Source organism: Aristolochia californica, unplaced genomic scaffold (genome assembly GCF_029961685.1).
Source record: "Aristolochia californica isolate CCGP_79_NKW_82.1479 unplaced genomic scaffold, dmAriCali1.0.hap1 SCAF_10, whole genome shotgun sequence".
Lineage (NCBI taxonomy): Eukaryota > Viridiplantae > Streptophyta > Magnoliopsida > Piperales > Aristolochiaceae > Aristolochia > Aristolochia californica.
Window position 1 is genome coordinate 29504765 of NW_027181771.1, and position 16353 is coordinate 29521117.

Below are 16353 nucleotides of genomic sequence, written 5' to 3' on the forward strand. Positions count from 1 at the left end.
TACAGTTTTCTAGTTAGCTGTTGAAAATATAAGTGATAGTGTGCCATTGTAAGTTGGCTACCGCTGTCAAATGAGTGGTATAAGTTCTTATGTGGACGACATTGTAATTGGTCTTGAATGCAATTCGTTATAAATGTTGTAGGGTAATCCAAACTTAGTGGAGTCTCAAGGTGCTAAAACATCCTAGACGGTGACTGACAATCCACAAAAGGATTGTGAACCATCTAAAAATCTTGTTTACTTTGGGGTTGATTACTTTTATGTACTTTGACCACTTTATACATAAACTTAAATTATAAACTTTGCATTACACCTTTAGATTACTTGAAAGTGTAAACACATAGTGGGTTGGTCACACTAACGCCCACTTCACACTTTGGTCAAATGCACTGGTGAGTTATTTGTGATGTCAATGCTAATTTCCGATCACCTTAAAGCCAATGGATGATGATTGCACACGATCAAGTGCCAGAATGATTAATTGACTGGAGCATTCGAGCATGATCGACTTCTGTGGCATAGCCGATAAGGATGATCTTTAATAGTGTTAGGCACTAGGTAAGTTTCTTCTCACCGAGTGCGGAAATGGGCAGGTAAGCAGTAAGCACTATGACTCTTTGGCAAATGGTGGGTCTGTCAAACCTTTCAAATTTTCTTTCAAAAAGACTCTTTCAACATCTTATCTTGAAGAGATAGGCTTGTAAATGTTTCTGAAGCAGCAAAGGAACGATGGCCCATGAAGCAGAAAGAGAAAAAGTGGACTGGTAATAACAATGCCTTTACTTTCTGTGATTCCTGCAGCTGCAGTTGATCTCACCTTCTTGGACCAAGTGCACTTCAATGCAGTGAAGGAATCGACCCCCTCTGGTCCAGTTCAATCTAGAAAAGTAAGAAGAACCAGAATTTCGAGAGTCAGGAACATCCACTGTGCATTAAAACCTTCCATGATTTTGATAGATGATCCTTGAGATTTTACATCAACTATGTTCCTTCTAAGATGCCTTGCACGAAACCTATTCTTTCAGCCCTCTTAGACTTTTAGAACTGTTTTGATGTTCATGCATGATACTGATGGGTTACCATGCATCTTTACTTTTAGAAGTCAGGTTTTTATTTTTTTTTTTCGTTTTTTTTTCTCTCATAGAAAACCACATTATCTCCGTTATAACAAACACAAAAGTTCATTAAAAGAAACCGTGGATTACTGATCTATCAGCTGATGAAGTCCAGTGGTTGCTCTTGTATTGAACATACCAGCATGAGTTACAGTCTCTTTCACTCAAAACATATTCCATCATGTGAAAAGCGAAGAAAATTTAAAATGCTCCAAGTTTCTACCACTAACTCTGATCCAAAGAAGAACAACACCTTTTTTTTTTTTCTCGAAGAATCTCTGGGAAAAGAGCATCTCGATCACCCATTAGCATCTCTTTGAAAGGACAGAAAAGGTGATAACCCAAGCACCGACCACACATCACAGTGACCCTTATTCACTTAATGCCTCATACATACAGGGATATAAGTAATACAGTGAATGATCGTCATTCACAGTACCAGCACTTCCATCAAAGCATATTTTATGATCGTTATCTTCAATTTGAACCAGTTGTTTAGAAAGAAAAAAAAAAAGACGAAAAGGGGTTCAAAATGGGATAGTGGTCAATAATGATGAACAAACGTGTTATTACTATATTTGAAAAAGGCTGAATGATTAGGCACTTAGGCCAGTTTGTCGACTTGTTATTTTTCAGTAGATTGTTTTGATGAAGAGTTGCTCGACCACCATGGATTGTCCTGAGTTGGGGGTCCATTCTCACAACTACAGAAAAAACCTAAAACCTAAACCTAAACTGTTGGATTAAGAGATTTTCCAACTAAATACAGTGGAAAGAAAAATTAATGTTCCATCATTTGGGTTCTCTCTAGTTGGAACCAGGTGTCCCCAAAGTGCTTCTTGTGGCAGTAGCCGCATGTGTAGGACATTATTAGATCAGGTTGAGATAAACCTCTTAATGTGATCCAAGGTTGAATTCAGTTCATCCACTTAAATAAGCTTGTAAGAGATCTTTTTGGGCTTGGTGAATCTTGTAATTAAATAATCTTAATGCTACCATGTGGAGAAAATGAGACAAGAGCATACTTAGAACCTAAAAGGTAGGTATTCTTATATTTGGGAAACTATTTAGAAGCTTTTAATGGAAGAAAGATCAAATAATAAGTGTATACTTCAATTTTTACTTGCATTAGTTCTATTAACTATTTGTATAGGGTAATTTTCAAATAAGATCATTACTTTTTCCTCTTTAAATAGAGTTTCAATTTTTTTGTACTTCCAACTATGACCTAATATCTAGTTTCAATCTCCACCTTGAAAAATAGAAGTGACCAAAGAAATTTGTGAAGCACCTTGAAAAATATTAATTTATTCTCAAACTTTTGTTTTAATCACCATTTCTCTTTAAATAAAAAAATTATTTTAATTTTTTTTTTTTTTTTTTTTAGTAATGGAGCCCACTAGTTGAGATCCAAATCTCCTATTACAATCTTATGGACCCACAAGGCCAGGGGTAGGGCCTTCCTCTCCATGGTGCCAAACTAGAGGCTAATCAATGGTAAGGAAGTGAAACCTACCTTCCCCAGCTAGGTGATTGGGAGAGGCATTGGGTCACCTATTGGTCTCAAGATCCTCATTAACATAATGTAGCGATAACAAATACCTAAGTTACTAATGATGTGTATTAAGTATGTTGTATAGTTAAAAAACTCTCAAAAGAATTTTTTTGACAACATATCCATTTGACCATCCATGGTCCATCTCAACGGTGCATTCAAAAGTCTAAGCAAACAGTTCATACTAGAAAGTACACCATCTAATCAAAGCAGCAACACTATTTGACTAAACAAGAGAATGGAAGATTTATTTTTGCAAATAGCCACCCAAGGAAATCCAAGAAGAGTAAAACGAGCAAAAGGAGATGACCGCATAGGAAGAAGTCAGCAACTTCAACAAGAGAACTGAAAGTTCGAAGTGTTAAAGGTCGAATGAGTCAAGCCCAGGCATAGACTTCAAACATATTAGTGAAATGGATGAAGCATTGAAGTGAAAAGATAAAAGGTGTCAAGCATATAATGAGAAGGGAACCAAAGGAGTCACTCCTATGAAAAGATTCAAACTATTATCATGACAAAGAGAGTAAAAGAGTTTTATACAATGAAATAGAAAATTTAGAAAGAAGAAAAACACCGAGACAGTTAAAACCTCTGTAGGGTGCAGAAGCAAGAGGAGATGAACCCTGGGGAGGATTCAACTAAAGAATCAAGCAATTGAAATAAAAAAAAAAAAGAGTCAACCCCAAGAACAAGATTCGACCTCATGAGTCGAAGTTTTTAATGTCATACCAAGATTTGAAAGTTATAGGTCTCCAAAATTTGTAAGTTACCTACTATTACAAGTAGCCATGCATTTATTGTCATACCAAGATTTGGATGTTATAGGTCTTCAACATCAGCTAGATAGTATATTGACATTCCTTTTTAAACACATTTTCCAGTCACATACACTAATACACACATATAAAAAAGTAAAACACTCCAGAAAATTAAATCACCTAGGAAATGACCTTTTACTTTCTTTTTCCCAGGTTATCCATCTTCTTGCACTTGACTCTGTTTAGGCTTTCCTAAAGTTATGATTAAGAGAAAATAAACAAAAAGCTAAAATGGTTAAATATTATTCTTTCACTTTTCTGAAACTCGATCGATCGTCAAATGAACATTCAACCTTGGTTTACACTGTACCGACAGGCCTGATGTGATTCCCATCTTCACCCAAAAACGAACGTCTCAGCTTTTAGTGGTCAAGTGAATAATTTCTCCATTGCAATTATGAACCTCACCAACTATTCCTTCATCTCTTGCATGTTAAGAGTATCTACAAAGCGTATATAAAGGAGCAGAGCCCAGCCTCACAAATCACACCAGGCTCGTTTAATTCCTACACGTCCTACTTCGAAGAAGATATTCATTTCAAAGAAAAGACCCACTTAGTCCAGAGACCGAGCTCCTCTTGTTTCTTCAGTTATGGAGATTGAATTTGATGAGCAAAACCGAGGCACACCAAAAGCTGACAGGAACACGTTGGTTTACGATTCTTCAGTTGATTATAAAGGAAGAATTCCACGTAGGGACTCTACCGGAGTGTGGAAAGCTACCCTCTTTATCATAGGTAAGGAAGATCTCTCTCAGTTGTCTTCTTCCCGCTTACTGCCCCGAAGCCATTGTTAGAATAACTTGCTTTTCCTTGGCTTTTCCTCCTGTATCTCCTGTGAACTTGAATTGTAGAAAGCTTCTGTATATCCCAGAAGTTACAATCTTGTGATGAAGATTGGATGGTTATAATGTGCTGTCGTAGACATTTGAGAGTAGTCTGTTGCATTTCTTTGCTCTTACAGTAGAAGAAATTAGTTATAAGATTTATTGCGAACAGTTTCCATTATGATATGCTCTGATAAAGTCTCTATACCAGAAGCTGTTTAGTATCTGTTGTATTAAGAGAAACATATAACCAGCTAGTTACAATATTATACGATCATTTTTACTTCTTCTGATGAAAAATTGTCTCTCTCCAAAAATAAAACTAAAGAAAGCAGAGCTCAAGGAGAACAAGATTCACCCAGTTAGCTGAAGCTAATTTCTCAGAAAGGCCTAGAACGCCAGAAATTGATGCTTCATCTACCTTATTCTTCTTCTCTTTCTAGATTTAACTGTACTGCGCCTCTCACAACCATATGTTTACGTTTGTGTCTTTGCATTTTGTATAGCGATCGAATTCGCTGAAAGATTATGCTACTACGGCATCGCCACCAATCTCATCAGCTATCTGACCAAAGTCCTCGACCAAGACCTGGAGACTGCGGTCAAGAACGTCAACTACTGGCTGGGAGTGACAACCATGATGCCATTGCTGGGCGGATTTGTGGCCGATGCTTATTTGGGAAGATTCAGAACAGTTCTCGTTTCCTCTATCATCTATCTTTTGGTACATAAATCTTATTCTTCTCTCCGTCAATTCCAGGGAAAGATTCGAGGGTGGGTTCTTATTCTTCAGTGAGATAACGTGGCTAGTTTTACACCTACATGCCTGCAAAATTTTGCAATAAAAGGAACGATAATCAAAAGTTCCTCTTCAGATGTGGATGGAGACACCTCCACTTCATCCAATGTGATCGACCGCGTAAATTACCTTTTCAGGGTGCTGACGCCCACCCAGAAATGGACGTAGCACTAACGCACCTTTCATCATAGTCTAATCTCCTTACACTAACCATACCTGTTCTTTCTTGTGTCTTGGAAACAGGGATTAGGCCTCTTAACACTATCTCAGTTCGTTCCAAGCCTAAAATCTTGTGAAGAAGATCAGTGTCCGAGACCCAGAAAGGTTCATGAAATAATGTTCTTCGTCGCGATGTACATGATCTCTGTGGGAACCGGAGGACACAAGCCTTCACTGGAGAGCTTTGGAGCTGATCAATTCGATGCTGCCCATCCCGAAGAGAGGAAGAAGAGGATGTCATACTTTAATTGGTGGAGTTTCGGGCTTTGCAGTGGTCTCGTGCTTGGGGTCACGGCAGTTGCGTATGTCCAAGACTTCGTGAGTTGGGGAGCCGGAGATGTTATTATCATAGCAGTAATGGCCGTCAGCACCGTGGTCTTTCTGATTGGGAGGCCATTTTACAGATACAGAGTTCCCAAAGGGAGTCCATTGACGCCCATGGCACAAGTTCTGGTTGCAGCCTTTGTCAAGAGAAAACTTCCTTATCCCTCCAACCCTGCCAAACTCTACGAAGTGCACTCTGCAGGAAGAGGCGGCCAGAGCCTTCTAGGCCACACCAGTAAACTCAGGTAAGTTGGCAAGAGACTAGTCGAATTCTCTCTGAGAGAAAAGTCCGAACCTTAGGTTACCAGTGTGATCCCACTGAACCACTTATTCGTGACTTAGAAGGCAAATGCTTGAACCATGCAGTCCAGTAGACTGACTCATCCCAGCCAGTTATCTTGCCTGACATGAAAGGAACTGGTCCCCGTTTGAGTGGAACACTCACACAGTCACACTTACCCTGGTGATTCTAGGTACTTTATTTATAGATTTGCTCGACAGCATAATCTTGCAAGTGGTCTAGAATCCAAATGGCTAGTGATATAAAATTTACTTGGTCCATGGAGGAAGCATAACGATAGTCCCATCTATTAACTGTTAGAAAATCAATGGGGAGTATTCACAAGTGGAAACAGGTCCCAGGTCCTATTCGCTTTACCTAACCGAAAAGATGACACTTTCTTTGGGTTTCTTCTAATTGCTACCCAACTCTTTTTTTCATTCGAACATTAAATCCTGTAGCTAAGATGTCCTTTGCTGCCTGCTATTTAAATACAGGTTTCTTGACAAAGCAGCCATCGTAGAAAATGGCAAAGATATCCAGACCCAACCGAGCAAGAAGGAGAGCCCATGGAGACTGGCCACTGTAACCAAAGTGGAGGAGATGAAGCTTGTAGTCAACATGGTCCCTATATGGCTGGCCTGTTTGGTGTTCGGCATTTGTGTTGATCAAACAGCGACCTTCTTCATCAAACAAGCGAGCGTCATGGACAGAAAACTGACCAGCCACTTTACGCTTCCTCCCGCTACAATCTACGCCCTCGCTGCTATTGGCATGATAATAACCGTAACAATCTACGATAAGCTCTTATTCCCCTACCTAAGAAAAGTCACCGGCACCGAGAGAGGCATTAGTATCCTCCAACGGATTGGGATAGGCATGGCCGTTGTCATCGTGGGTTTAATCTGTGCAGCTTTAGTGGAAAAGAAGAGGTTGAATTCCGTGGAAACAGAAAAAGTAGAAGGATCCACCATGGGTGTATTTTGGTTGGCACCACAGTTCTTGATCTTTGGCGTTGGAGATGGATTTGCTTTGGTAGGTCTTCAGGAATACTTCTATGATCAGGTTCCCGAAACCATGAGGAGCCTTGGGATAGCATTCTACCTTAGTGTCATCGGAGCCTCCAACTTCCTTAGCAGTCTCTTGATCACTTTGGTAGACCATGTCACTGAGAAAAGTGGTGGATCTAGCTGGTTCGCCAAGGATTTAAACAGTAGCAGATTGGACAACTTCTACTGGCTCCTAGCTGCCATGGGTGGCATCAATCTCTGTGTTTACATGTTCTTAGCTAGTAGGTACTCGTACAAAAATGAGGAGAAGAGGGTGGCCGATGCTGATTCATATGAGTCTGATGATGTAGGAGCAATTCCATGAGTTTCCAGACAAGTAATTAATCAGCTCCATCTTCCGCAGTATTTTTACTTTGTTTTGAAGACAATGTGTCACGAAGCAGCACCCCCACTCCTTCCCTTTATCTATCATGTATTCCTTTTAGTTACTTATAACCGTAATGAATTTGAATTCTTATTGACACATGCTCGCCCATTTGGTAAGTTTGCAAAATCCAGACCACTTGCATTGCGGTAGCATTCTACCTTATGGCTAACGAGGGGTGGGTTTACCCAAATCAATTCCCAATCCAAATCATTAAAAACCCTATGGCATCCATCAAGGACCCAATGAGCAACTTATTGGGTTCTTAAATGGATTTCCAATAAACGTAGTAGGTTCTTAATGGAAACACATCATACATTAAGTGAGTAAATAAGTGAGTAATGTTATAGGTATGCCCAAAATTTCATGTTTATGGGACTTGGAGATTGTTAGCTTTTTCTTCGAAAAACTTTTATATTCATTTGATTCCTTTCTTTCAGTTTACATGGGTATTTATACAATTTAATTTACAAGATCAACTTCGGAGGATCTCCTCCTATCATCTCGAACGATAAATCAGAGGAGGATTTCCTCCTCTGATTTCTCGGAGGATAACTCAGAGGATTTCCTCCTCTGATTCCTCGGAATACGACTCATGCCAACAGTCCCCCTCAAGTTGGTGCATATATATCTTTGATGTTCAACTTGTTAAGTGAGTTGTAGAAGTTTTTGTTGCATACTGCTTTTGTAAGTATGTCTGCCAATTGCTCTTCATATTTAACAAATGGAAATCGAATTATCTTGGACTCAAGGTTTTGCTTGATGAAGTGCTTATCTACTTCCACATGTTTAGTCAGATCATGTTGAACCGGATTATGCAAAATATCAATAGCTGCCTTGATATCGCAGAATAAGTCCATCTCACAGTTTGAGCCAAAGCCAATTTTGGTTAATAATCTCTGAAGCCAGAGAAGCTCACGCAAACCCTTAGCCATCCCATGAAACTCAACTTCAGCACTTGATAGTGCTACTACCTTTTGTTTCTTACTTCTTCATGTAACAAGGTTCCCTCCAACAAACATAAAATAGCTTGAGGTAGATCTTCTATCTAAAATATTCCCCGCCCAATCAGCATTTGTATAACCTTCAACTCTTAAGTGATGGTTTCTTGAGAACATGAGTCCTTTACCAAGGGAGGACTTTAGGTATCAAAGAATTTGATTCACAACATTCATATGATCTTCACTCGGATAATGCATGAATTAGCTTACTATAGTTACTTCATAGGCGATATCAGGTCGTGTATGGGACAAATAAATAAGTTTCCTAACCAACCTCTGGTATCTTTCTTTGTTCGTTGGAACTTGATCATGGTATTCTCCAAGCTTGTGATTTGGGATTATTAGGGTATCCACTGACTTATAATCCAGTAGTCTAACTTCTAATAATAAATCTAGGATATATTTTCATTGGGAAAGGAATATGCCTTGCTTGGACCTAGCAATTTCGATTCCAAAAAAATATTTAAGTCCTCCCAGATTTTTTTATCTCAAATTCTGTTGTTAATTGCTCTTGAAGACTTGCTATTTCTTTTGGAACATCTCCTATAATAATCATATTGTCCACATACACTATCAAAGTTGTTACTTTACCCCGTCGATGCTTTAAGAATAGTGTATGATCTGAGTTACTTTGTTTGAAACTATATTTCCGTATTGCCAAGTTCAACCTCCCAAATCACACTCTAAGAGATTGCTTCAAGCTATAGAGTTCGCTAGAGTTTGTACACCATCCTGGTTTCAGAATTTGCCATATATCCTGGGGGAACATCCATGTAGATTTCTTCTTCAAGATATACATGGAGAAAAACATTTTTAATGTCAAACTGGTGCAGTGGCCAATCAAGATTTTCTATAAGAGATAACAAAACTCTAACAGTATTCAGTTTGGCCACCGGTGAGAATGACTCTTGATAATCTATACCATATATCTGTGTATATCCTTTTGAAACTAGCCTTGCCTTGTACCGTTCAACTGCTCCATTAGATTTGTAATTGATGGAGAATACCCATTTACACCTCACTATTCTTTTACCTTCAAGTAAAGGAACAAGACTCCATGTCTCATTTTTCATTAATGCCTTTATTTCTTCTTTCATGGCTTGAGCCCACCTAGGGTCTATAAGAGCTTCATCAATACTTGGGAACATGGTGTGAGAGAGTTCACTTACAAAGTTCTTGAGGGGTTCAGGTAATTCTTTTGTAGATACATAATTGGCAATCGGATATCTTGATCTGTGTTCCTTCACTTCAGGAGAATATTTGTTAAGTGGTTTACCCCGATTAAGCCTGACAGGTAATTCATAGCCACTAACAAAAATATCTGCATCATTAGAATTTTGATTTGTGGTAGGAGTACTTACCTCACTGATTTTGTCAGGAGATGGGTCATTGGATACTATGGAGAGGAGGGGTACTGCTACTTCAATTTCTAGAGATGTAGGCTCTAGATTAGGTTCTACTACTTCAACTTTCGAAGATGTCGCTGTATTAGTGTCCTTGAACCACTCAAATATCAACCAATTCTGCTCTTCTTCTCGTGTCTCCCCCTGAAGAAAAGAATTGGATGTGGCAAGAGAGTAGAAAGGATTAGATTCTTGGAACGTGACATCCATAGTCACATGTGCGCCGAGTAGTTGGATCGTAGTATCGATACCCTTTTTTATGTATCACATATCCCAAAAAAAGACACCAAATAACATAAAGATCAAGTTTCGTGCATTATTTTTTTTTGGAGATTAACAAACACAACGCAACCAAAAGTTCAAGGTGGAAACATCAGCATCATAGGCAATGAAACATAGGTTGATAGGGGCCATGCAGTTAAGAAGATAGACTATCGTAGCAACAACATTAGACCAATGGAGGTTAGGCACATGAGTTCCAAGTAAAAGTGCTCGAGTTGTTTCAAGGATATGTCAATTTTTCCACTCCGTAATACTATTTTACTGAGGAGTTTGGGGGCATGAGGTTTCATGAATCAGTCCATGATGTTGGAAATAATCACGGAACTGTTGATTCACATATTCTCCACCACTATCAGATCGAAGAATTTGAATCCTAGCAGAGAACTGGGTTTGAATCATTTTATGAAAAGATTAGAAAAACCTCATCCTTATGTTTCAAAAAATAAATCCAAGTCACTCGAGTGCAATCATTAACAAATATTACAAATCAGTGAAAACCAAACAGAGGGGAAGGACCCCACACATCAGAGTGAATCAAAGAAAAAGGGATTTCCCTTTTATTCAAACTCAAAGGATAATGGACTCGATGACTTTTAGCTAGAATGCAAGTTTCACAATTAAAATCCAAAATTGACAAATCTGAAAATAAATCAGGAAACACATGTTTCAAATAACCAAATGAATGATGACCTAATCAACAATGCCACAACCAAATTTTTTCCACTTTGAGATCACTCGGGTGGCGCATGTGATATGCTAGGCCCATACTGAAATCTTCCATGTAATAGAGCCCTCCTCTCTTAGTACCATGCCCAATGATCTCCTTGGTGAGAACATCCCGAATAAGATAAAATATAGGACACATAATCATAACACAATTCAGTTCTTTGGTAACTTGACTTACGGATAATAACTTATGAGAAAGAGTAGGCACAAGTAATGTATTTGATAATGGTAGGGATGGTGACAACATCAATGTTCCCACACTTGTTACCAAATAAATATCTCCATTAGCATTAACAATGCTAGTTCGTCGAGGAGGAGAGGTCTGATAAAAATCATTCCTATCAAATGTCGTATGGTCCGTTGCTCCAGAATCAATTATCCACGCGCTGCAATTAGCCTCTCCAGTAGATCTGAGGAAAGCGTTACTGGTTCCATATCCATTTGAGGAGGATCGTTGTTCAAATATGCCAGCTTATCTTTGCCTAAAATACACTGCCCAACAACCTGGGACAGGTCGAGTACGGTCCAAGTCAAGTCTAATCCGATTGAGTCGAGTCCGATCCAGTCTGGGCAGCTAGGTTGATTTGTCTTTGAGTCTGGTTCGTCCAGTCTGATATGGGTTGCTCCTTCCAAATAAATCTGCCTAAGTTAGGAAACAGATTTAAATTCAAGGTCATCATCATCCCTGACGACGGCCTCTGAATAGCACCGAACGAGAGAGCTTCTGTGCAAGGGATCCCTTGAACTGCATAGGACGGGAAGACTTCCGTCGTCACTTGAAAAAATTTTCGCACTTCGGAGGTTTGACCAGGGTCTGTGGTCGTTGTGACCGACAATCTGTTTTCTGGTGCCTTTGGAGTGGATGGGTCCGGAATGTCTTTGCGCACATCAAAGGTTCGGCCAGAGTCGGTGGTCGTCGTGATCGTCGATCTATTTTCTGCCGCTTTTGGAGAGGATGACTCACCACAAGTGGAGTTTTCGATTCGGGAGATGGGTCCGCAGTTGAGGTGAAGATTCCTCCCTCCATCACGGGACTGGAGCCCACCTGCGTCGAAAGAGCTCACCTGCTCTGATACCATGCTAGATTTTTCTCCGATAAACTCTTATATTCATTCGATTCCTTACTTTTAGTTTACATGGGTATTTATACAGTTTAATTTACAAGATCAACGTCAGAGGATTTCCTCCTATAATCTCAAACGATAAATCAGAGGAGGATTTCTTCCTCTTATTTCTCGGAGGATAACTCGGAGGATTTCCTCTTTTGATTCCTTGGAATAAGACTTATGCCAAAAAAGATGTTATTATTGTTGTAGTAATGGCGGTAAGCAGGGTAATCTGTCTGAGTGGAACGCCAAAGGCACCAAGTCTAGTTGCAGCTTTTGTTGAGAAAAAATTTCCCTGTCCTTCCAACCCTACCCAACTCTACAAAATGCAGCGAAGAAAAGAAGCACCAAAAAAGCCTTTTTAACGGCGACAACCGGTCAAGTAGCAAGAGGCAAGTTGAATACACAAAGAAAGAAAAGTTCAAACTCACGACAACAATATGTTGGTAAATAATATAATTTATAGCACTAAATAACACTTTATTAACCCTAAGAATTTTTGTGTAGATACGTACCTTTTATCGAATCGCTTCACCAATCACATTAAACAATAAATAAATTAAATAATATCTCAAATAGACCTAAGGAATTTATTCACGATCTTTGACAGAAATTCACCTCCTACAGTGCATCGAATGTTGGTTATCCCTCCTCAAGATACAGTGGACTTTTTTGTCATCTTAGACACGCACAGTACAATGATGAGCTCACGAACTTTGCAGGACTCTTTCTAACTGCTCAAACCAGTTCGAATAAAGGATTTTTTTCTACTTTTCACTCAAGAACATGAAGAACACTTTCCTTCTTTTTCAAAAGCTTTTAGGGTTTAGATTTTCTTATTTGCCTTTTTCTCATGTTATGCTACTCTATTTATAGAGCTTCCTACCTCTTCAAAAAAAAAAATCCACCCTTTGATCTCCAAATTAATCTAGTTGTCCAAAATTGAAACCACTTGATCTGATGGTTCAGATCAGCAACCCTAAATCTGATCATTGGATCTTTAACCACTCAATCTAACGGTTTAGATCTGTAACTGCACAATGTGAGCAATCAGATTTGAAACAACTCAATTCAACAGTTCATATCTGTAACTGCAAGATATGTAACTACTTGATACAAGGATTCAAATTTGTACCCACACAATCAAACGGTTCAAATATGTAACTATCCATTCAACGGTCCCAATCTATAACTGTTTTAATCCAACAACTCTAATCCACATCCATCCCTACGATTGCATTTTCCAATCATATCATTAAAGATCAATCTTCCCTAGCCCCACCCCACATGGCTAGTGTGTCCATGCATGATCCCCTGTGAGACCATGCACAAGTGTGTGCATGGGTGCTTCCCACGCACGAGCACATGTGTCTCACACAATGTCAAATGGAAGGAGGGTTGAGGTTTATAAGCTTCAAAAGTTCTCATTGCACTTAGCAATGTGGGACGAAAAGAAAGTAAAAACAAGGCATGCATGCCGGATCCTCTCTTATGCATGTGAGTCGTTCCAATTTTAAAAAATAATCTAAAATTCCCACCATTTTAAAAAATTTAAAAATTAACACATTAATTGATATGACAAAAGAATTAAAAAATATGGTACGAGCAATCATTGCCTTACTTTTATGACAGTTGTCTTTCATACTTGAAACTATTGACCTAGGTTGACTCTTTTCTTGCTTTTGATGATAACAAAACTTAATAGAGTTGATAATTTGCAAAGTAAGTATTTCTGATACTTTACCTTCAGGAGATATGCATTTCAAAGTTTAAAGTTTCAAAACGAATCAAGCCTACTAAAGACCTCAAGCTTCGTGGAAAGTCAACTCATAAAGAAGCAGTTGAAAAAGAAGACAAAGTGAAGAGTAGAGTTTAGGATTCATTGATATAAGTCAAAACTCAATATATGTAAAAGAGAGTTGTCCAAACTCTGATTTGAGGTACAATGTAAAACATAGAACTTTAGGACATACATTGCATTCATACATGTTTCAAATTATCATCTACATTTTTCAAACATGTTAAAGAACTTAAGATCATTCATTTTCATGCTTTTAAAGTTAATTCAAATGTACTAGCACCAAAATGATTGATCAACCTCTACCAATGATCAATCATCAAGAAGTACATAGGCCAAGTTTATAAAACATGATCGATCAACCTAAGTCGATTGATTGATCACCCAGAGCATTACCATTTTAAGCCACAAAGCATGATCGATCATCCCACTTGGTTTGAATGATCAATAATGTCCAGGCAAACAAATTTTACATTGAATGATTGATCATACCACATGAATAATCAATCAAACAAAATATTTCCAGTCAAGGACATGAAGCATGGTCAATCATAGAAAGTTCATTGATCGATCATACATACATTGCACTACCAGAGGGAACTTTGTTTGATCAATCATACCTTGGTAGCGATCGATCAACTTAAAATGTCAGTCCCAATGGGAACATGTTTATTGATCATACCATTGATCAAGAAGACACATTCAGATAGAAAAATAATCGTTACACACAACAGATCAATCAATCACTTTATAGTAATCGATCAATCCAAAAATTGACTTTTGCAAACGAGCCAAAAATACCTAGTTTGGCTTGGGGAAGTTATAAATACCTCACCAAATATCACATAGGGAAGTTAATGATCATTTATTGACTAATCTTTAGGCCTTTATTTTCAAAGTCTTGCAAATACTTCTCCAAATGCTTTTGAGTGAAAGAGAGTTAGTCCCTTGCAAAATTTTCCTGATTTTTCCTCCACTCTTCCTTACATTTGTATTAGACAAGCTTCCATACTCACATTGTAATGCAATGTTTAGATACTTAGATCTCTCAAGGAGAAAGTACTCTCCAAATGAAAGGGTGTAAGTGGTTTTTACCTTTCTTTTGATTTTTCTTTTGTCAAGGGTTAATCTTAAACTTATTATAATCTAGATAGAAAGGGCCTAGCTAGAGCTAGAATCTACCCAATCTGTTGGAGAGATTGTATTTTTAAATGCGTGTACTTAAACTACATGTGCCTTAAAGAGAGTCACAATCTATTTGATGTGAATTCCAGCTACAAGAGCTTATATAGTAAAATTTCCCAAACATGTGTTCTTGGGCAGTGAATACCAATAGGGGAACATCGATAACAAAAAATCTCTTGTCTCCTTATGGTGTGCGATTAAATTTTACTTTGAAATTGCTTAATTGAGTGTTTTACATTCCATGCCTTAGTCAAATCTTTAACTTGTAAGTCTCAATTCACTCCCCTCTTGAGAAGTCACCTCGGCCAACAGAACCTTCATCTATTTGATATTTCACCATGCACATCAATCCTAAGTGAATGAATCTTGAAGTTGAATTTTATGTATATGTTTTGAGAATATTGAACAACTAAGTATGAATCGTGGGTAGCACATTATGGCCATGCACAAGTATTTTGTCTTATGTGTCCTTTTAGAGAAGAAGTCATTCACTATTAGACTACTCCACTGTCACATTCACATTGGTGATATCTCTAACGGTATACTGCTACTCTACACACTAGTATAATAGTCTCGATATCATTACGGTTTTGCACAACCTCATTTTCAATGTAGTTGAGCACCTACTTCAAAATATACCAATAGGGGAACATCGACAACAAAAACAATATTGTGTCTCCCTTTGGAGTGCGATTAAATTTTATTTTGAAATTGCTTACTTGCATATTCTACATTCCACGCCTTAGTTAAATTTTTAACATGTAAATCTCAATTCACCCCCTCTTGAGAAGCCACCTGGGCCAACAATTGTTATCACAATAAGCCAAGCATTTAACTTTAGTGAAAATCCCCTTGATTTTGAATAAGTTAAATGACATCTCAAGATAAATTGTTCTTTCTCGAAGGACTATCTATCAACCATCCTCTGTTCAATGGAACAATCAATGGCTATTGGAAGGTAAGAATGAAATTCTCCCTCCAATCCATTGATTGGGACTTATGGCATGTGACTAAGAATGGTCCATTCAAGCCTCAAAAAATTGGAAAAGGTATTCTAGTCACAAAGCAATTCATAGAGCTGATTAGGGAAGATAAGGAGCAGCTCAAAACAAACTCCCATTAACCTTTTGTTATGTGCCTTAGGACCCAAAGAGTTCAATAGGGTTTTTACATGCAAGACGACAAAATAAATATGGAAAAAACTAGAGGTCACGATGAGGGAACCATTAGAGTCAAGGACTCTAGAATTAGCTTGTTGATAGCTCAATACGACGTATTTAAAATGAAAATGGGCTAATCAATAGTTGAGATGAGCTCTAGATTCATTCATATTATTAATGAGTTGAATATCTTAGGACAAGAGATTTACATGTATAGGCAAAATGATAATCTTCTCAAGGTACTTCCAAAGTCATGAGACAGGAGGAAGACCACCATTCGTGAGAATACGAATTTTAGAATAATGAGCACGAAAGAGCTACT

General features: G+C 38.2%; 1 protein-coding gene across 1 annotated transcript; it reads left to right on the top strand.

Annotated features, from left to right (window-relative positions):
• Positions 1–773: 773 nt before the first annotated feature.
• Positions 774–7310, top strand: LOC137943054 (protein NRT1/ PTR FAMILY 5.6-like). The gene is made up of 6 exons (XM_068788751.1): positions 774–887; positions 1192–1232; positions 4131–4225; positions 4821–5038; positions 5357–5901; positions 6434–7310. Exons 1-6 carry the CDS (start codon positions 774–776, stop codon positions 7308–7310), a joined length of 1890 nt encoding a protein of 629 aa, XP_068644852.1.
• Positions 7311–16353: the final 9043 nt, after the last annotated feature.

Excerpts from the sequence above, each read along its gene's own strand:
- LOC137943054 (XM_068788751.1), top strand. The coding sequence starts at position 774 with ATGCCTTTACTTTCTGTGATTCCTGCAGCTGCAGTTGATCTCACCTTC. Across the intron at positions 888-1,191 it reads GTCCAGTTCAATCTAGAAAA|AAACCGTGGATTACTGATCT; the intron begins GTAAGAAGAACC and ends GTTCATTAAAAG. Across the intron at positions 5,039-5,356 it reads CCTCTATCATCTATCTTTTG|GGATTAGGCCTCTTAACACT; the intron begins GTACATAAATCT and ends TCTTGGAAACAG.